The sequence below is a fragment of the Haliotis rufescens genome, unplaced genomic scaffold, assembly GCF_023055435.1.
Source record: "Haliotis rufescens isolate VD_foot unplaced genomic scaffold, xgHalRufe1.0.p SCAF_11, whole genome shotgun sequence".
Taxonomy (NCBI): Eukaryota; Metazoa; Mollusca; class Gastropoda; order Lepetellida; family Haliotidae; genus Haliotis; species Haliotis rufescens.
The window spans coordinates 16,967,916-16,992,084 of record NW_025963791.1 but is presented as its reverse complement, the minus strand read 5'-3'; the positions used below and the strand labels follow the sequence as shown (position 1 = coordinate 16,992,084).

General features: G+C 38.3%; 1 protein-coding gene across 2 annotated transcripts in view; it reads left to right on the top strand.

Moving 5' to 3' along the window:
* LOC124152039 (UBX domain-containing protein 8-like) overlaps positions 1 to 22,831 on the top strand; it is a 55,471-nt gene extending 32,640 nt beyond the window's left edge. The window contains exon 7 of one of the 2 annotated variants that reach the window (XM_046524779.2): positions 17,525 to 22,831. In XM_046524779.2, the coding sequence (XP_046380735.1) occupies positions 17,525 to 17,686 (162 nt within the window). In that variant the 3' untranslated portion in view covers positions 17,687 to 22,831. The remainder of the gene's footprint in view (positions 1 to 17,524) is intronic. The other variant, XM_048392332.1, reaches the window with a different exon arrangement.
* Positions 22,832 to 24,169: the final 1,338 nt, after the last annotated feature.

Here is a 24,169-nt window from a genome sequence, read left to right as displayed (position 1 = left end):
TTTTTATCTTTGTACATTTATCCTGTCTCATCGGCTTCGTCATTATATTGTCAGATTCGTCATTACATTGTTATCTTTGTATATTAATCCTATGTCATTTGCTTAGAGTAGCTCTGAAATGTCGTACAAAGAATGAAAGAAGTTGCTATCCATAAAAAAGTGTCATGCATTCGGATTGGTAGTTGTATTTAAACAATCTGTGTCTCCTTTACTTCATACAGGTAAAGATGTATATAAAGATCTCTATGATATTGGTCAATGGTAATTGGCTTGTTTGTTCTGTGTGACCCAGTGATTCTGAAGACAAAGCACCATATACATGTTTAGGGCTGCCATAGTGCAAGCTCATCCACCTATTGCATCAGCTCAATGAAGTCAGAGGTAAACAGGAATTACTCAGCTGTTTTCATTGAAGGACGTTAAGTGTGTTTACTGAATCCTTGAATAAACAACAAACAGCAGTGGAGGACTACCTTAACAAGCTTTTCGTGGACGTGTTTCTGTGGCATTTTATGCCTCACAAAATGGAAGCTGACAGCATGATGTCATCAGGTGGGTGGTTCGGTGGATAACATGGGTGAGTGAGTGAGTGAGTGAGTGAGGAAGAGTTTGATTTTCAGTGTATGTATATTCTTGTCGTAAGAGGTGACAAATGGGATCGAGTGGTCAGGCCTGCTGACTTTGTTGATGCATGTCATCCTAATCATATCCCAATTGCATGGATCGATGCTCATGATGTCAATCACGGGAGAGACCGCCTCCGTGGTCTAGTGGTAGAGCGTCCTGCCCGGAGAGCAGAAGGTACGGGGTTCGATCCCCGACCGCGTCATACCAAAAGACGTTAAAAGATGGTACTTGTTGTTACCCTGTCTGGCGCTCGGCATTAAGGGGCTAAAACAAGGACTGGTCGGCTCGGAGTCAGTATACTGTGTCTGAGTGGGGTATTCATGTTAAACTGCAGCATGATATCTCAGTGAGCTAGCACTATAAATAGGCGTCAGTCCGGATTAGTACAAGCAGCAACACACACACACACGTGCATGCACGTCGCTATATAAGTGCAATAATCTTGGACTTGACGTTAAACCCCATTTCACCTCACCTCAATCACTGGATTGTGTGGTCCAGATTGGATTATTTACAGACCGCCGGCATATAGCTGGAATGTTGCAGCGTGAGGCGTTAAACAACAAACAAACAAACACCTAATGAAGCAAGACCAAGAATCAACTTCACATGTTGTATCCATCACAGGAACGGACCCGGATCTTGATGTGATCAGTGGCAACATGGTGATTCACTAGCGTCGACGTTTTTAGAACTGATGGGTTTCTTCTGTGTTAACTTAGCGCATATTGACATATTGTAGTTGCAGCTACTGTTTCCCTTCAACCAATAATCTTGTTTGTCAGCTGTTCTGTCGATTGCCACTGACGACTTAGAAAAGTAAACCCTACAGAGCTCTTATACATCTTTTGAGTTAACTGTAAATATTAGGCACATGTCACGTCCATTACCACCTCTAGTTACTGTGTTGTTGTGGTATGTGTTACTGTCACACCTATAGACAGTTAACCAGTATTGCCTTCACCTCTATCGGCAATGGTCATACTGGTGTATGGACAGTATATCTTTTCGCCTAAGCAATGATCTATCTGTTGTCATGTCCAGAAATAGATGTTTCTTAATTCAATAATACTTCAGGGATGACCACGACTACTTTTATTGTAGAGTTAACCACTAGATAGTCGTTCGAAGCAAGTGGTGAGATCACCTGATCGTTCATTCCAGGTCGCTTTGTTGACGTTTTGCAATCGGTACTGAAAGTGTTGCCCTTGATGTTTGAATATGTCACTTCTAAAAACGAAGTAGATTTTCGTACCCATATCTATGTTGTAGTATCGCCGAGCAGACTACATCATATGCATGCTTTTCAGTACAGCGGTTTCGTGATGTGGTACGCGAAATGTGAAGTCTTTTGCAACATTAAATTGCCAGTAGCCTAAATGTTGTGAATTTTCACAGGAACACATGTAAATATTTATCAGGTATATAACTGAGACAAGTGAGAAATGTTTTCAAGAAATTGTAAAAGAAACAGGCACTGGTAAATTCAGTCATCAACTTCACATCATAATACAATGTTCAATATAAAAGAAATGGAAATCACTGAAATCTATTTTGATATTTAAGGGTTAATTAGTGCATGTTGTATAAACAGATTTTATGGATGAATGGTAGCTGTTTGTTGCCAAATACTACCATGATTATATTTCAATATCATAAATAAAAGATATATATTTCTATGGTCTTTTTAAAAAATTTAAATTAGAAAGTTATAATTTCTTTCAGACACAGAATACCCTATATATTAGTTTAAATACATATTCAAGGGTACTTATACCAACTACAAAGTTTCATCTTAAAAATTAACAGAATTTATGCATACTAATGTTCAATCTCTATAATTATGATTGTATGAACATTGCAGTGTCTACATCCAGTTTGCCTTGACAATCGTCGGATGTTTGTAATACAGATAAAGCTCATTCTTAATTTAATGAGGGGGCGGTCGGGTAGCCTAGTGGTTAAAGCGTTTGCTCGTCACGCCGAAGATCCGGGTTCGATTCCCGACATGGGTACAATGTGTGAAGCCCATTTCCGGTGTCCCCCCGCCGTGATGTTGCTGGAATATTGCTAAAAGCGGCGTAAAACCATACTCACTCACTCACTAACTTAATTTAATGAGGCCTTGCTTTTTGTCTCCTTATTCTGGACTGTTTCAAATTCCCACATAAACAAATTATTAATGTTATTCTTTTTTCTCTTTACACCAACAAATATGTGTTGCAAGCAAGCTCTGATGTTCATACAGTTTGGCCCTCTCTCTGTGAAGGTTCATACTCCAATGAACTCACACAAAGTGAAAGTCAATTCTTAAATAACTTGTCAACATAATAATAAATATTATGTTACTAAAACAAGAAGATATAACTATGATTTAAATCTTTTAATGTATCATACACATCTTGTGGGGTAGTCAGTATGATTTGTTGTTTGTTGGGGCAAATGTCTACTGTCGTAAGATCAGAGTATCAGACTTCTGTAAGAAATGATGGATAAATGAATAAACACCTGTCATGACTCAAAGCACTTATGGGGGAACACATTTTGTAAGGGGCTGAATAATATGGGGGAATCTTTTATTTCAAAGTATGATGACTAATATGTATATTGCAACTAAGTAACTGATTGCTTGATAGATGCATGGTAGATTTTCATTTGACATATTTCTAAAACATCGTGTCAGAATAAAAATTTAAAAATCAGATGTAATAGGAAGTTTTGATATAAAGGTAACTTTTAAAATCAGTTGTTTTATTCTGAACGTTATTTCTTCTTCAATTATCTGTAAAGGCACAGATGTATACCAACCAAAGATCAGTGGTAAAGGCCTGTCAAATATGTCTGTGTGCTGCAAATGTAGGCGTATCTCCAATTTTATTACATTAAAGTCCATGGTAGTGTATGAGAACTATTTGTTAAGATTTGTATGCTTGAATGCTTGGAATTGTCATGGGACATAACACAAAGGATGATATATAAAATGAGTTTGCATTACATTGTATTTCACGGATGTGATATGTCAGCCTGGACGGACAGAATGCCTTGCTGTTTTCTGACATAGAAAATACCGTGGCAATGTACCGTTTTTCATGGCGTTTATCTTCAAACGTGACAATTCGTGTTTTAGTTGAAGACTCAACAAGTGTTGATATTCTAAAAATACTCACTACAACATATGTGCTCGTTAAAAATATTCAGTTGTAAACAACCGTTTTTAATGAAGGTGCATCTTGGTTACGCTTTAGCTTGGCTCCGTCTCTACATGTCAGTAGTTGTCGCAGCGCACATTGATCCGGGAACCAGACCGGAAGTGACAGGTTGGACCATTGCTTACATCATTCAAAAGCAGATTTATTGCCCTTTGGAAGAAAAAGATTGCCCATTAATGATCCTAGTTGTACAAGCATGGTATGACTAGATACACCTAGGTAAATGTAGCTATTCCTCAAAGGGACCTGGATCACTACATATAGTAAACTATGTTTATTATGAACACGCTTATAACGAACTGACGGATATAACAAACATTTGCTGTATATGCTGAATATATGCTTATAATGAACTACGGTTATATCCAACTAATTTCAGTGGTCCCTTTGAGTTTGTTATAACCATACGTTACTGTATGATGAATTTCCCAGCATTCCCTGGTGAAGGAAGATTGCACATGCCTTGACACAGTAATTCACCTCCAGGAAGGGAAAATTTCTCACTCGGGCTGGCTGTAGGAAAATCTCGCTTTTTATCTATCTGGATTTATCACCAGAGGTAGTCGTATGATTAGTTATGAATGAAGATTGTCCTACAATATGCTGACAGGTTTCTGTGTAATCACTAGCTCAGAGGACAATGAACTTTAGGTCTTGATCACAGGTGGACTACTTACATGTGACTTTTTGATTATGTTTTATTTTCTCTCCCACTTGCTTCAGCAAAATCTGCACTGAAAAGTGAAAGGAGGACATAATTTTCTATGCAAAAACTGTCATTTTTTTTATCTTAAAAAGTGCTGTTTAGTTTCATTATTTTCCCCTCCTGCCTTCTTGTATTTTAGGAATAATTATTGTTAAAACAAGTAATTAAATTGGTCTGGCCTGACTGTGATTAAATTGGTTCGTGTTATTCTGATTTTTTCTCTCTTTTGGAATATTTGAAATTTGTAAAAAAAATGTAATATGTTGTTTTAAGTTTAGGGAATTTGAAGGCTCTCTTTTGTTCGTCTACACATCACTGCACATGGAGTTTATGCTCTGACCCACAAACGTTAACAATCTCATCAGTGCGTGGACACAGGTCATACTAGTGTGTATGTATGGAGAAGTCAAGTGGAATGTTCTGTCACACACAGCACACGCTCACTCACTGCATGACCTTCACCTTTAAAGGTATATCAGTAATGGGCGTATCGTGTGCGTGAATCATGCTTTTACTTTTATACATGAATGAAGTGCTCAAGTCACTTATGACAAAGGTGAATGGGATTACCTCAGAATTGCTGTCCCAAATACTCCAGTCATCATGTAGTGAAACTTTACAGAGATGTTACTTTATTCACCTAAGCAATGTTCCTTAAGTAGGAGACCATGACACTGTTACCCCTTTGTGTGACGCCATAGCTCTGTATGACATCTTTGATGGAATGCCACTGGGTGTTAGACATTGGCATAAATACATAGCTGTATACTATCTATCCTTTTGCTAAAATATTGAAGTTTCTTTAACAGTTTATCCATATGTGGTTAAAGATATTTCAAAATATTAGATTATCTTAATCAGTACTAATAGTACTTTTATGTGAAAGTGTTATTCGTGTGACCTGTTGTTCGATTGCCCGATATGTCTCTATTTAAAAGTGAGAAGAATTAGGCACTGTTAAAAAGTGCACCTAGCGTAGAAGAATGTGATCTACTTATATTAGAGTATTAGAGTTGCGAGGGAAGCCACACCTCAAAGTCTCCTCCATTTCAATCTCATGTGCATCTTTAATGTGTTTAAAGATAATCAGATATTTCATAATAACTTATGTAAAGCATAAAACAGTTTTAGGCAGAATGTATAATAGAAGCTTCTTTGTGGTTGGATTTGAAATTTTTGAACTTTCAGAAGTTTGTGGGACGCCATCTTCAGCCTAAGAAAAAACGCAGGATGCTGTTATTTTTTTTATCACAGTAACTAATGCTTATGTGTATATAATATATGGTACTAAACAGGTAAACAAACGAATATCTGAATTGGACATGTTGCAATGCAAATCTAAAATGGACCAATTTTATGGTGCCATTGTTTTGTAGTTTTAATGAGAGATATTTCAAGTCATGCTCTAGTTTTCAAAGGCACCGCAGTTAGCTGTGCAGAGTTGTGTCCCTTGGGCAAACCAGAAACCTATGATCATGGGTTCGAATCCTGGTTCACACCACTTATGTTTCTAGGTTTCTAGCACCATACCCTCGTGGGTTAACCGTCTAAGATTTGCATCACTTGCTGACTTGCCCTGACATGACTGGAATACTGTTCAAAGGAGCTTTAAACCCAGCTCACTCTCTCATGTGCAGTGAGTGAGTATGGTTTTACGCCGCTTTTAGCAATATTCCAGCAATATCACGGCAGGGGACACCAGAAATGGGCTTCGCACATTGTACCCATGTCGGGAATCGAACCCGGGTCTTCAGCGTGACGAGCGAACGTTTTAACCACTAGGCTACCCAACCGCCCCTCTCATGTGCAGAGGCAAAGGTACTTGGAGACACATTGGTTGATCCAGCTCTTGAAGTACAGATGCTATGTAGGGCCAAATATTGTCGTAACTTGGACTTCTGCAGTCTTCAGGGGCGGTCGGGTAGCCTAGTGGTTATAGCGTTCGCTCGTCACGCCGAAGACCCGAGTATGATTCCCGACATGGGTACAATGTGTGAATCCCATTTCTGGTGTCCCCCGCCGTGATATTGCTGGAATATTGCTAAAAGCGGCGTAAAACCGTACTCACTCACTCACTCTAAAATATGATGAAAAATGTGCCGTTCATAAGCTTATGAACATCACTTTCAGGTTCTGACTTCTTGTCCAATGGGAAATGCGAATATCATCTTAACTGCTCATTGACAAAAACAACATTGCAAGATTGTGCAATGGGTAAAATGTTTTAAATGTTAAATGTAGCTTGTAGTGGGATTTATCATCCAAAACTGGTTCATCAGGAGATATGGCTTGGGTGAGATCGAGCGATATCTACACTGTGGATATCGCTGCAATGAAATTGCATCACAATGCTTTGAAGACCATTGTTATCTACAGTGTGGATATCACTGCAATGAAATTGCATCACAATGCTTTGCAGACCATTGATTACCATGACGTCACAATCAAATGACATTACTAATGGCTCTGCTACTGAAGCTGTTGTAGTACTTTTTACACTTAAGACACTGCTTTTTACTGTCTACAAACTAAAAAAGTTGGAAGAATGATGTTGGATGATACATAAAGCCTTGGAGTTTTGCCACTTTTATCAACTCGTGTTGATATATTTGATATCAAAAGACACGAGGGTGAGAATCTCTAGTTATTCCACATATTTTCTCTGTGGTTTGGCATATTGTCTGTGTGACTTGAGGCTAGCAAGCTGACACAGTCATTATGTGGGATTACTCCACACACTGCTACAGCTGTGTATTGATTCCAGGTGCAGTCAGCAACACTGTAATTAAACACAATTTGTATACGACTACATGTACTGTGGTGTACATTGTTGTGTACTACTGCATGTGCTGTGGTGTACATTGTTGTATACTACTGCATATACTGTGGTGTACATTGTTGTATACTACTGCATGTACTGTGGTGTACATTGTTGTATACTACTGCATATACATGATATACTGTGGTGTACATTGTTGTATACTGCTGCATATACTGTGGTGTACATTGTTGTATACTACTGCATATACTGTGATGTACATTGTTGTATACTACTGCATATACTGTGGTGTACATAGTTATATACTACTGCATATACTGTTGTGTACATAGTTATATACTACTGCATGTACTGTTGTGTACATTGTTGTATACTACTGCATATACTGTGGTGTACATCGTTGTATACGACTGCATGTACTGTGGTGTACATTGTTGTGTACTACTGCATATACTGTTGTGTACATAGTTATATACTACTGCATATACTGTTGTGTACATAGTTATATACTACTGCATATACTGTTGTGTACATTGTTGTATACGACTGCATGTACTGTGGTGTACATTGTTGTATACTACTGCATGTACTGTTGTGTACATTGTTGTATACTACTGCATATACTGTGGTGTACATTGTTGTATACTACTGCATATACTGTTGTGTACATTGTTGTGTACTACTGCATATACTGTTGTGTACATAGTTATATTCTACTGCATGTACTGTTGTGTACATTGTTGTATACTACTGCATATACTGTTGTGTACATTGTTGTGTACTACTGCATATACTGTTGTGTTCATAGTTATATACTACTGCATGTACTGTTGTGTACATTGTTGTATACTACTGCATATACTGTGGTGTACATTGTTGTGTACTACTGCATATACTGTGGTGTACATTGTTGTATACGACTGCATGTACTGTGGTTAACATTGTTGTGTACTACTGCATATACTGTTGTGTACATAGTTATATACTACTGCATGTACTGTTGTGTACATCGTTGTATATTACTGCATGTACTGTGGTGTACATCGTTGTATACTACTGCATATACTGTGGTGAACATCGTTGTATACGACTGCATGTACTGTGGTTTACATTGTTGTGTACTACTGCATATACTGTTGTGTACATAGTTATATACTACTGCATATACTGTTGTGTACATTGTTGTATACTACTGCATATACTGTGGTGTACATTGTTGTATACTACTGCATATACTGTGGTGTACATTGTTGTGTACTACTGCATGTACTGTGGTGTACATAGTTGTATACTACTGCATATACTGTGGTGTACATTGTTGTATACTACTGCATATACTGTGGTGTACATTGTTGTATACTACTGCATATACTGTGGTGTACATCGTTGTATACTACTGCATATACTGTTGTGTACATTGTTGTATACTACTGCATATACTGTGGTGTACATTGTTGTATACTACTGCATATACATGATATACTGTGGTGTACATAGTTATATACTACTGCATATACTGTTGTGTACATTGTTGTATACTACTGCATATACTGTGGTGTACATTGTTGTATACTACTGCATGTACTGTTGTGTACATTGTTGTATACTACTGCATATACTGTTGTGTACATTGTTGTATACTACTGCATATACATGATATACTGTGGTGTACATTGTTGTGTACTACTGCATATACTGTTGTGTACATTGTTGTATACTACTGCATGTACTGTTGTGTACATTGTTGTATACTACTGCATATAATGTGGTGTACATGGTTGTATACTACTGCATATACTGTTGTGTACATTGTTGTATACTACTGCATATACTGTGGTGTACATTGTTGTATACTACTGCATATACTGTGGTGTACATCGTTGTATACTACTGCATATACTGTGTTGTACATTGCTGTGTACTACTGCATATACTGTGGTGTACATTGTTGTATACTACTGCTTATACTGTGGTGTACATTGTTGTATACTACTGCATATACTGTTGCATACACTGGTACATACACTGTGGTACACTGTTGTTTACACTGGTACATACCCTGTTGTATACACTGATACATACACTGTGGTACACTGTTGTTTACACTGGTACATACACTGTTGTATACACTGGTACATACGCTGTTGTATTCACTGTTGTACATACAGTGTTGTATACACTGTGTTTTGTATATACTGTATTCACTGTTTTATACATTGTTTAATATACTGTGTTATGTATACACTGTTGTATTCACTGTTATTCACTGTATTCTCTATGAAAGTAAGTAAGTGAGTTGATCAATTTTGAAAATGATCAGTTATATCAGATAAGGAGGAAAACCTGTAGTCATGAAGATATGTGTACCATGTGAACAAGCCCAGTGTTAGAAACAAGCACATGTTATGACAACATCATGTAACCAGCTTGTCTCTCTTGTATCAGAAGTAACTGCGAGGGACTGACACTTCATGCTGACACAGCACTTTATATTTACGCACTACGCCACAGAAAGTGTTTTGAATATGATAATGTGTGTACTGGTATGCATATGAACATTCTACAGGTACATATATTAACATTGTCTTCGCCAACACATTCTGCCATCTACCGATGTGTCACTGATTCTATTATTTAAGGAACAAAAGACCCATGGAAAAAGGCAGCTAAAAGGATTGTTGATGAATTAACATCATGTGTGTCAGATGTGTTTTGGTGTTTTACTCTGTACTCAGATATATTCCAGCGATGTGAGGGTGGCCTGTAAATAATTTGGTCTAGACAAGACAAACCAGTGAGTGACGTTGCAAATCGTCATGGTTACTGATGAGAAACCATCATTCAACTCAGAGACCCATGACCACCTCATCCATTTACGGATGAATGGATGTACATGTATATGGGTTGGAGGGTGGCGAAATTGGGAATTGGTTTGATGGGTGGCTTGAAATGTTTAGGTTGGGTGGATAGAAGAGTGAGTGGCTGGGTGGATGGAAGAGTGAGTGGTTGTGTGGATGGAAGAGTGAGTGTTTGGGTGAATGGATGGGTGGATGGAAGAGTGAGTGGATGGGTGGATGGATGGGTGGATGGAAGAATGAATGGTTGGGTGCATTGATGGGTGGATGGAAGAGTGAGTGGATGGGTGGATGGATGGAAGAGTGGATGGAAGAGTGAGTATTTGGGTGAATGGATGGGTTGATGGAAGAGTGAGTGGATAGATGGATGGATGGAAGAGTGAGTGATTGGGTGGATGGAGGGAAGGGTGGAGGAGTTGACGTAAGAATATAAGGGTTGATGGGCGGGGTGCTAGACCATGAGGATCGAGGGTTTGACTGAAGTAGTAAAGGGCTGGTGTGTGAGTGGATGGATTTGTTGATGGATCAGGATGTTTTGCTACATCATCAACAACAACAACAACAACAGCACACCAGGATGTAACAACAACATGACATGTGGATGATGTAACAGGATTTCCATGAATTGCATCATAGTAACAAGTAGTGTTTAACACTCTGACCCAGCATTGTTGCTACATTCATGTGCACTGAGTGGCTTTTGTTGTCTATTGAACCAGCTGGCATATTAACTTGCTGAGTCACTATTGAGTTCATGTCAAATGTTCATGATTCCAGTGCCAGGCAATGGAGTATTTCTATATAGATGGGTGGATGGAAGGGTGAGTGGATAGATGGGTGGATGGAAGAGTGAGTGGATAGATGGGTGGATGGATGAGTAAGTGGTTGGGTGGATGGAAGAGTAAGTGGTTGGGTGGATGGATGGTTGGATGGATGGGTGGATGGAAGAGTGAGTGGATAGATGGGTGGATGGACGAGTAAGTGGTTGGGTGGATGGAAGAGTAAGTGGTTGGGTGGATGGATGGGTGGATGGAAGAGTGAGTGGATGGGTGGATGGATGGGTGGATGGAAGAGTGAGTGGATGGATGGAAGAGTGAGTGGATGGATGGATGGATGGAAGAGTAAATGGTTGGGTGGATGGAAGAGTAAGTGGCTGGGTGGATGGATGGTTGGATGGATGGGTGGATGGAAGAGTGAGTGGATAGATGGGTGGATGGACGAGTAAGTGGTTGGGTGGATGGAAGAGTAAGTGGTTGGGTGGATGGATGGGTGGATGGAAGAGTGAGTGGATGGGTGGATGGATGGGTGGATGGAAGAGTGAGTGGATGGATGGAAGAGTGAGTGGATGGATGGATGGATGGAAGAGTAAATGGTTGGGTGGATGGAAGAGTAAGTGGCTGGGTGGATGGATGGTTGGATGGATGGGTGGATGGAAGAGTGAGTCGATGGGTGGATGGATGGAGGAGTGAGTGTTTGGGTGAATGGATGGGTGGAGCGAAGAGTGAGTGGATGGATGAGTGGATGGATGGAAGAGTGAGTGTTTGGGTGAATGGATGGGTGGATGGAAAAGTGAGTGGATGGGTGGATGGAAGAGTGAGTGGATGGGTGGATGGATGGGTGGATGGAAGAGTGGATGGAAGAGTGAGTGGATGGATGGATGGATGGATGGATGGAAGAGTGAATGGTTGGGTGGATGGATGGAAGAGTGGATGGAAGAGTGAGTGTTTGGGTGAATGGATGGGTGGATGGAAGAATGAGTGGATGGGTGAATGGATGGGTGGATGGAAGAGAGTGGATGGGTGGATGGATGGATGGGTGGATGGAAGAGTGAGTATTTGGGTGAATGGATGGGTTGATGGAAAGTGAGTGGATAGATGGATGGATGGAAGAGTGAGTGGTTGGGTGGATGGAGGATGGGTGGAGGAGTTGAGGTAAGAATATAAGGGTTGATGGGCGGGGTGCTAGACCATGTGGATCGAGGGTTTGACTTAAGTAGTTAAGGGCTGGTGTGTAAGTGGATGGATTTGTTGATGGATCAGGATGTTTTGCTACATCAGCAACAACAACAACAACAACAGCACCAGGATGTAGCAACAACATGACATGTGGATGATGTAACAGGATTTCCATGAATTGCATCATAGTAACAAGTAGTGTTTAACACTCTGACCCAACATTGTTGCTATAATCATGTGCACTGAGTGGCTTTTGTTGAACCAGCTGGCATATTAACTTGCTGAGTCACTATTGAATTCATGTCAAAATGATTCCTGTGCCAGGCACTGGAGTATTTCTATACATAAGTTGTTGTAATGTTGTTCAATCGTTGTTTGTTTTTAGCAAAGTGAGTGAGTGAATGAGTGAGTTAGTGAGTGGAGAAACAAATTAACTTTACATTAACATTGTGACAAGAACAAGTTTATCTTGTTAGTGAACTAAAAAATCTATCATCACCACATCAATAATCTAAAGTAGTTTCTCAAACATGTTAAGCATAGCAATAATATTTTCTGGTAAAACATGTTTGATATCAGAGTTTAATACACTTTTAATAGTCTTCGATATTTTCTGGTAAAAAATGATTGTTATCAGAGTTTAATACACTTTTACTAGTCTTCGATATTTTCTGTTTAAAAATGTTTGTTATCAGATTATAATGCACTTTTACTAGTCTTCGATACAATGGGTACATGGCAAAACTGAAAGGCATGGCAAAGATTATCTTTTACTCCAGTACACTTGAGTGCATATCCCTTCCTTATATGTACTTATACAAGTGACGCTGCAAAAAAGCTGATGTAACAACACTGGAATAAGTAGGTAGGGAGCTCTAGCCAGGTTGACAAGCCATGCTAGCATAGTAAGGACTAAGTAGTCTCCCTTTGTAGGTCATCGCCATAGCACATGTTAGAAGATAAAATATAGGAAGCATCTGTCTTGTTGGGACACAATAGGGCCACATGGACAAACTTGAAGTATTTCAAAATGGCTTTTGAAATAATTCTGTTGATTATGTCAATGTATTTGTGTTGTATCTAAATCCTTGTTTTTATTATTTTCAAAAGACATTATATTGATCTTTATTTCGACACATGATTAATAAAAGTTGTGAAAGAAAGTTTTGAGAACGCATTTGAGAGGGTGAAGCACTTGGTTGTTTTAACTTGCAAAACAAACCTGTGTGTTTGAAGGGAGCATGATCTTACGTGTTGCCCCTAAATATTCATTTGCAAAACAAGCTGCTTTTTGAAAATGAATAACTAACTTGTAGATTAATATTACCACAAAAAGGCATTTCCTAGGACTAAGCCCCATTGTGTTGGCAAGCACTTGTCTTGCTACCTGCATGTCTTGTCATGTGACAAGCCCTCACCCTCCCCAGCTCAGCCAAAGGCTTCACAGCTGTGTACAGGGATATAGTGAAGGTTCCAGCACTACCCTGGGACAATCTCTGCCCTGGGTCTGGGGACTTTCCCACAGGCTGTGGGAGGCACTGGGCCTCTGTGTGTAGCCTTTACTGCAGGTATCTAGGAAACACCTATATATTATTCATTGTGATATAGTGTTTATATAGTGGGGTTGGAACCTGATATTTTCAGGAGAGGTGTAGAGATTATGAATAATAAAACATTCATGATATTTTAAAATTGTAACTAAACTCTGATACAATTTTTAATTTAACTATTAAGCCACAAATAGTGCATTTCACTTTGTGGAAATGATTAATGTCTTCAATCCGTATATTCACTGCTCTTTTTTAGAAAAAAATAACAATGTTATTATAAAAGTCAAAATATTGCTTTTTAGCTCTGATCAAACTTTCTTTGTTACTGTTGTGTGGAAAATGATTAAAACACAACCACTTTTTCCTTAAATGAAATAAAACCTTTACTATTATTAAAACAATGTATTCAAAAATGACATGGCATCATGATTTGCCCTCAACATTGTTATTTTTTCTACCTTAGCCTTACAAGGGTTAGGCTAGATGCAGGGTACCAACACAACAACCACTACCACTTTGAGCTTACATTTCTTAAATATCTGTCTACTTGTATAAAGTCTTTGAATGGCATTTAGAAGTGATACACTTAAGGAAGATAATTTATGGATGTGAGCTTCTTTATCATGAAGAAACATACATATATACTTATTCTTTCATCACATGAATAAATGCTATTAAACAAAGAACATATATATGTACCTGTAAGCACAACAACCTTTACATATAATATTTACATATAAATTAATTCCATAAATTCTCTTCCTTACTTGTATACTTGTATATACTGCAAGCTACTGGCTCCACTTCTGTCACTTTCTGCCGAGAACCCCGAGCATATAGGAATATGCAAGTGATCATTATCAGCATTACAGAGAGAGAGAGAGAGAGAGAGAGAGAGAGAGAGAGAGAGAGAGAGAGAGAGAGAGAGAGAGAGAGAGAGAGTAATGTTTATTATAGTGTCACATGTTATCTACACTTCATACTAAAACACGTACACGAACAATGACATATAACATCCGACCAGGATGTCTACGAGACACTTAGACATAAAAGCAAATTATAATCTAATAATTATGATCTGGTTAAGGTAAAATAAGACATATACTAACACAATGTTTAAAATTAAGGTTGGGTTATGAACATGCACGCTCGCACACTCACGCACACTTACTTATAAAGTCACGCACGCAATCATACACAAACGCGTAGATACCCGCACACCCAACCCACACCATACCACACACACATGCACACATACACGCACAAGTACACGCACACACAAACACACGCACGCACACACACATACCATATGTGCATTATACCACACACACGCACACACACACACACACACCATACGTACATTATACCCCCCCAACACACACCCCCACCCCCCACCCCCCACCCCACCCGCACCCACACGCATGCACCATACATACATTATACGCCACACACACACACACACACAACACAGGGGTGCATTTATCCTCACCGACACTCAACATAAACATTACAAGTATAACATTGATCACAAGAAGAAATACTACAATTCGCAAGCATAATGACATACATGAAGAAAAAAGCGCACACAGAATCAAATGAGTGACAAGCGTCTTTGGAACATTTGATCAATCAGCTGATATCCTGAAGGGAGACAGGGGGACGACTGTACCTCATTTTTTCAATGTTAATGGGGAGGTTGCCACTGCGTAAAAGTGCCAAATAATTTCTGGTGTTTTTATGGATATAATTTGATAAGACATAGGGCTCCAACGCATGAGCAGAACAATCTCATTAAAATCAGATCTTAGTTCTCGCTACCGCTAAACAAAGATCTGAGAACATCCCATTACGGGTCACGTCAGAACGACCTTTCGCGAATTTTGACCAACCAATGAAAAGACTGACAAGAAATCGGCTTAAAGAAGGCCTAGATTGTATGGATATAATCATAAAAACCGTAACTGTCGTTCGGAATACCCCGTGTCAAATATTTCATGGTTGCATGATTGGAAAACACATTCCAACTGTCACTTTCATGATCTGGTAAGTGACGCTCTGATTGGTTGGATGGAAGGTCGTTCTGACGTGACCCTTAATGGGATGTCCTCAGATCTTTGTTTCGTTATAGCGAGAACTAAGATCTGATTTTAGTGAGATTGTGAGCAGAATGACCGTTGTTAATTTAAAGTATTATGGTACTGTGGTTCTAATCTTCTAAGCCTTCACTGTGGGCAGATGAGTGAGTTCGTTTATGGTTTATACAAAAGCTTTATTAACCTTGATGTTTACACATCGGAATTGTTCCTTTGCAAAAAGCAATATGGCGAACGCACATGGACTAAGGGACATAACTCCTGTTATACATCTTTACGAGTCACCACTAAAATTGAAGTAATGCTGTTATGCTAAGCGATAACACTACAGTGGAGAAATAGTCAGCTGAGAGCCGGAGTCACAAGCCACTTATTACAATTTTATTTACAAGAACAGAATGAACAATATCAAAAATATAGCTGAGGGTGCCACCGAGAGTTAGTACAACTCTATGGGCTGTGGGTGAGAAGTATCCTTGATTTGAGAGTCAAAACCCTACTGCCTGTCGTCTTGATTCTCCATGTATTTAATTTAAACAATATAAGGAATATTATTTGTTATTGCTAATTGATACATAATGGGGTGTTCCCTAAAGGTTATGAATGGCTAGACAGAGGGAAATACTTAATCCTGTTAATTGGACTGGCACTAATCTTATTGACATATTTCTTGGTTGCTTGGAAAAAGATAACATATCACAATTGAGGAGCTTGTATAGGGGCTAAATTTAAATGAGCCTACTTTGAAGTATTAGCTCAATGTTATTCTTATATAGGTGATGATAGGTTTACTTAAACATAATAGTTCAATGTGATCTATTGAACTATATCAATCATTAAAATCAGATCTTAGTTATCGCTACTGCTAAACAAAGATCTGAGGACATCCCATTACGGGTCATGTGAGAACGACCTTTCGCGAACTTTGACCGACCAATGGAATGACTAACAAGAAGTCGACAACAGCCAATCAGAAGGCAGCTAAATCGGCACGAGTTTCAAACTGGCCAATACACTTCGAAACATATTTGGACATATACTTCATTAAAGAATTAAAACTGAACAAAATAACATTCTGGAATGGCTAATAGATGGTCTAGATTGTATGAATACAGACATAAAGCGCATAACTGTTGTTCGGAATACCCTGTGTGTCTTTTTTCGAGGTCGCACGATCAAACGTCACATTCCAACTGCGACTTTCCTGATCTGATAAGCGATGCTCTGATTGGTCAGATTAAAGGTCATTCTGACATGACCCGCAATGGGATGTCCTCAGATCTTTGTTTAGCGGTAGCAAGAACTAAGATATGATTTTAATGAGATTGTGAACTATATAGACATAATATTTGTCATATTGGATATTGAATACTGTGTGGGAAATATGCTTATAGATGGAAAGCGCACGTAAAACCCCCAACTCTCTCTGTCATATTGAATAATTTGCCTGGGAGATGGGTGTTTGTTACCTTTGGCTAGAAAGCTGTAACTGTAACTAATATTTTATGACTGCATTTTTTTTCTGAATCCTAGTATATTATTTACTGTGGATCTATAATTATATGACAATTTGTATTAATGTTACATCGTGATACAGTCCTAAGACCAATAGCCCCCCCATAGTAAATGACCCGTCCCTGATAACACAAGACTAAACATACTGGTCACAATGCCATCGATTAATACAAGACCCATTTTTGTTTACTATGCAGATGATAGAAATTATTTCTTTTCTAAATTCTCTCTTCAGGTGTTGTTGGACTTCATGGCGACTCTAGGCTTCAGCCAGACGTACTACACTATATCAATGTCATATCCTCGGCTGAATTTATCGGAGCACCTCAACAAGACGATGTGGGAGATGGGTTTCCAGAGACAAGTGACCTTGAATGTAGAGGAGAAGGACACATGAGGCAGTGACATCTGTATTTAGTGAACCGCATTAAACATTAGTACATCTTCCTGAGGCAAGGGAGTTAACTGACATTTAAAGTCCAGTTTCCACCCTTGCCAAACTTTACAAATCCTGCAATCGACTGAAATCTGCACTGCAGTTTACGAACCGGATGTCGATTTCATTTCACGATTTTGATTGGATTATGCATACAGGGCGAAACTACCATTGTAGTAGAAAAGCAGTGTCTTACACTTAGTAAACCTCAATTTACCATCTATGCGGTAAATTCTTAATTCTACAGGGTTGAACGTGATATTTATTGTCTAACTTGAAAATTGTAATTTTTACACACTTAAGGATTTTAGTGGTAGATGGTAAGCAAACTGCACTCACATAGTTATATTTTCATTATATTGACAGGTTGGCTCGCTTTATAATATGAAAAAATAAATAACCATCACCTACTAAGAATGAACATGTAAAAACACAAAAAAAGTAATATTATCAATTTGTTTGTATGTTCATATTTTATTTGTCATAATAGATGTTTCGTGAATGAAAGTCGAAAATGTGTTGGTGGAACACATATATATATTACAAATAAAAAATCATAACAAAACATCACCAATATTTGTTACAAATAAAACGTAACATAAACAGTCCCAAAAATGCAAGAAATAGTGTTTAAGAGCGTCTAATTTTCTAAAATGTCTTGGTGAGCATGCCTCCAAACCCTCCTTGCGAGCCCTCGTAAAATTGGTTTTGTTACACTTAAAATCAGCCGAGTTGCACCTCTGGCATAGACTCCTTAGTTCCAGCCTAGTTCGGCAAGGGTGGAAACTGGACATTTATAGTCAGTTAACTCCATGGCCTACGTACAGCCCTAGGCCCATAACCACCATCAGGAAAGTTATACTACTCAACTTTTGATAAGGGTCGAAATAGTCATCTTTAGTCAAAAGTGTGGTCCATAGCAACTGTTGAGTAGTATATTAAGATAGCTTTTTATATTTTTTTTATTATTACAAACACAAGCTCATTTATAAACCGATATTTGCGAACATTATATATTATTAATCAAATATCACTTTTTATATCTTGCTCTATAGCTATAATACGTACATAGTGTGATGTGACATGACATGACATTGATCATAATTGTTCACTGATTCTTTTCAATTAACTCATCTGAAATTAAAAAGCATGCTTTGTAATGACAGTCCCATTAGTCCATGCAGACTTGATGCCAGGTCGGGTTATACTCCATTCCCCTGGGGAACTGTCATGGAGAGCCTTTTATCACCATAGGCTTATAAACCTACTGGCTGTTTGGAGTTTTTGAAATTGTGGTAACACCTTGTAGGAGGTATTACAACGATTGTAACACCTCGCAGGAGGGTTTACAATCTCTAGTAATCCCTCGGAGACATGGTTTCTCCTACACAAAGAATGTTATAGTCTCACCAGTCAAATGACCTGACATTGGTGGTAAAACCTCCCGGAAATATTTTTTCACAACAAATCAATAATTGAATTTTATATGTCTGGCCTTGACAAGATATTTGCATCTATTTACATTGGAAGTGTTGTGTTTAGTTTAACATCCTCTGTTAGGCATACGCAACACATCACACTTCTTGTAGCCCATTGTGTAGTCTGGCAAGAGAGTTGTCTCCCCTACATTACAAATTAGGCGACCACACCATAACTGGGCTGCGCCATGATACAACATACAGTGAAGGAAAAGTTTTGATCTAAGAACTATGGTGTCCTATGGGCAGGGCCCTAATTATTTTATATCTTCCGGATATTTTGACCTTCTCAGGAAAACAATGTCCTTTTAAAAACAAGGGAGGTAATTTCATTGATGAGATTCTCCTTACAAGTGAAGCTATCATGTAATGCAATGTATAAACTTTCTTTAGAATGTTAGGATCATGTTCACGATGATACCCTTCATTTTGGAAGGAAAATAGCTAGTTTATTAATCAAAAGTCAAATGTATGATGTTGTCATTGACCTGAATGTAAAGTAAGGCAGGAATGAACATGGCTAGTTTATTAATCAAAAGTCAAATGGAACATGTTGTCATTGACCTGAATATAAAGTAAGATATATCATGTACTCAGTGGATTACTTATGTATATCAGGTCTCATTTAGAGTCCTAGTTCAAGGACACGAGTACCCAATCAGGGGAGATAACTCATTGTTGATTAATTGTTGGAAGAATGTCTAAAGGTGAAGCATAAAAAATAATAAGAGTATAGAATAAAAGTGGCTACTACATGTGAAGTAGCGTATGGTGTAAATGAAATGCCATAAAACCCAACTCACTCAGCCAATTGTGACTTGCAAAATTTTGGAGGGATTTTAAACTGAAGAAAGGATTGTTCAACATTGGTTTATAAATATGAATTAATGCAATTACTTCCACATTAGTTTTTAGACTAGACCAGTGTTTTTTATGTTTTTTCTGGAGACAGCACACATTTGCATAAGTAAAGTAATAAAAATAAATTACAATGCTGTGTTGATTAAAAATACTGGTATATTTATTTTGGGAATTTATTTGTTTGTATTCCTGTTGATTAATGCATATTTCAAGGTTTTTTTTGGTGGTAATTACCCTCAAGTCATATCGGGCCACCGTTTTGCATTATGTTTATTTTGCCTGCTGAGTGAAATACATGTAAGTTTGTTGACATCACTGTACCAGTTAATGAAATGTTTCTTATTTTATATTTTTCTATCATGAATGTGAATAACTGTGTGTGTGACTGAGAGTATATCAGTGTAGTTTTTGTGACATATTTGTCATATGGTTTATGTATATTACTCAAAAGAAGTTAAAGAACACCAGTATTTTTCCAGTTGCTATAGTTAATCTGTCATGGCCATGACAGATTAACTAAAGTCACTTGCAAAATTTGGGTGTTCTTTAACTTCTTTTGAGTAGTATATGTTGCTGTTGAAAACGTAGTCTGTACATTTATTCATATCAAATCAATGTAGATACATCAGGGCCAGATATGAATCAAATCCAAGCAAATCAAAACATTGTTTTGAAATAACTATTTTATAAAACAAATTCTCACAAGAAATTGATCATATTTTTGCCTAAATCCCAGTGACAAGGAATGTGATGTCATTTATTGTGTTCTGATGTCATAGCATTCAAGAATGACATGTGTATGTGTCACTGTTTATAGATTTGCAGTAGTAACTAAGTATTCAATGCTTGGAAAGTTTATCATTTGAACCCCTGACTTAGATGGCTGGTTCCAAATGAAATTTTGTGCATTAAATCCTCAGCAACACCTCAGATCTGAAAACACTTTGTTATTTTCCTTATCTAATACCACAGTTTCATTTTCATTCATGAGTTTTGAATACTAATCAACTTTTGATAGGGATAATCAGATATGTCAGATATATTTATATATAAACTTAACCTATAATGAGAATCATTTTTGTTTCATGAAAGATAAAAATATCGCAACTATACACATTTGCTTTAATACCAACAATAGGACCAAATCAGCACTGGAAGTAACATAGAGTGGGTTTCGTCACGTTTTCACCCAAACATTGTTACAACACAGAAATAAAAGAATAAAGAATCCAATTGTTCAATATGTATATTTCTTAAAACAAGTTAAGGAACACCCAATTTTTACATTACTATAGTTCATCTGTCATACCATATTATTATAATTCATTTGTCATACCATGACAGATTAACTACAGTAGTATGAAAGAATCAGGTGGTCCTTGACTTTTTTTGAGTAGTATATATGTGCTATTGGCTGACATGTTGAAGACATGTGCCTTGCGTTACATCCTTGTAAACAGAGGAAATCCTGTTCCAATCTGATAACGTTGGTCAACAAGTCAGATTTTGTGCTGTATCATGTTTCATTCTGCATATAGTCTTCCCTACGTACTTATGTAGGTAGAAGTGCTGAATGTGCAGTACTTCGGTAAATGTGAGTCAGCTGACAGGCAGTGGTTGTCAACAAGAGAGACATTGTATATATTGTTATCATCCCATTTGTTTAGGATGAGGGAGTTAATATAGGTCCCTATGAAACACAGACGTAATAATGATTTCACACTCTCATTGTTAAGGTAATACATTATGATGTCACAATGGTAATTGACATCAAAGCCTATCATTGTTGACTTCTCCACAACATTTTCAATAGAGAAGGCACAACATATTCACGACAATTAATTATAAAGTGTTTGATAATAAAGATATGTTTGTTTGTGTATCCTGATTTTATGAAATATGTGATTTCTTGTATGGGAAATAAAAAAATAAATGACACACGTTTTGAAAATTCAGAACAAGTACTCACACACGTATAATAATAGTATCTGGACCAGACAATCTAGTGATTGACATCAAGAGCATCAACCAATTGGGATACGATGATATGCATCTACCAAGTCAGCGAGCAAGTTGATTTGTGAAAAAATATTGTCAAAATGATTACACCAATCATCAATAGTTATATTTGGACTGTGAACAGAAAATCTAGTCATATCTCGTGCAGTTCTCCAAAACTCTTTTGTATTATTTATGCTGGCTGTTTGTTCATCACGAATAGATTCGTTATATCTTCTTTTCTTCTCCCGCGTTAGGTAAATATAATTATTTCTTGCTCTTATATAAGGACCGAGGGACACGCTATCTTGACGCTTTCTACAAACCAGTACAGCGAGCCTGACCACTGGATACTGTTAGTCCGCTCGACAAGCATAGTCGCCTCTTACGACAAGCATGGGTTGCTGAAGACCTATTCTACCCCAGATCTGTATGGGTAACGGTGATGTAACTGAAATACTGTTCCAAAGTGGCCTTTTACCAAGACTCACTGTTTGAAGTAATGGCTGACCGAGGTGCTAGTACCGTATGCCTGTTCTTGTATTGGATGCCATCATGGAGGAGACTATGTGAGTTGTGGTTGTGGATGTAAGCTCCATGTAATGTTTATATTATGATTTATAATTTGGCATCAAAAGCCTGTATGACCCATGTGAAGATAACGGCATGTTCAGTAAATGGATTAATTGTTTTCAGCAATTCATGGATGATGATTTTTATACACGTCTTAATTGTAAATGAATTATTGAAATAAACTTTACATGTCACACTTATTGTCCTGATTTATGCAGGGAAACCAAGGCTGTAACTGGAACAAATCTGGATGAACATGCTTCTGTATCCCGTGAAGATTCCGGGGTGGAACAGGTCTTCAGCAACCCATTCTTGCTGTAAGAGGCGACTTTGCTTGTCGTAAAAGGTGACTAACGCGATCAGGTGGTCAGGCTCGCTGACTTGGTTGATGCATGTCATCGATCTCAATTGTGTTTAGCGATGCTCATGATATCAATCACTGGATTGTCTGGTCCAGACTTGTTTATTCACAGACCGCCATCATATAACTGGAATATTGCTGAGTGCAGCGTTTAACAACAAACAAACAAACAAACACTCCTTTAACACAGTAGCACATCAAAACGTTTGTTAACTCTTTTTGCCAGAGTGTACTTCACTTTAAATACATGTTACAGCAATTGGAAGCATGTCTTTGCACAGTGCACACGTCATGTCATGAGACCACAGTGCACACGTCATGTCATGAGAAGCACAGTGCACACGTCATGTCATGAGAAGCACAGTGCACACGTCATGTCATGAGAAGCACAGTGCACACGTCATGTCATGAGAAGCACAGTGCACATGTCATGTCATGAGACGCACAGTGCACACAACATGTCATTAGAAGCACAGTGCACACGACATGTCATGAGACGCACAGTGCACATATCATGTCATGAGACGCACAGTGCACACGTCATGTCAATTTGACGCACAGTGCACACGTCATGTCATGAGAAGCACAGTGCACACGTCATGTCATGAGAAGCACAGTGCACACGTCATGTCATGAGAAGCACAGTGCACATATCATGTCATGAGATGCACACGTCATGTCAATTAGACGCACACTGCACACGTCATGTCATGAGACGCACAATGCACACGTCATGTCAATTAGACACACAGTGCACACGGCATGTCATGAGACGCACAATGCACACGTCATGTCATGAGAAGCACAGTGCACACGTCATGTCATGAGAAGCACAATGCACACGTCATGTCATGAGAAGCACAGTGCACATATCATGTCATGAGACGCACAGTGCACACGTCATGTCATGAGAAGCACAGTGCACACGTCATGTCATGAGAAGCACAGTGCACACGTCATGTCATGAGAAGCACAGTGCACACGCCATGTCATGAGAAGCACAGTGCACATGTCATGTCATGACACGCACAGTGCACACGTCATGTCATGAGAAGCACAGTGCACACGACATGTCATGAGACGCACAGTGCACATATCATGTCATGAGACGCACAGTGCACACGTCATGTCAATTAGACACACAGTGCACACGTCATGTCATGAGAAGCACAG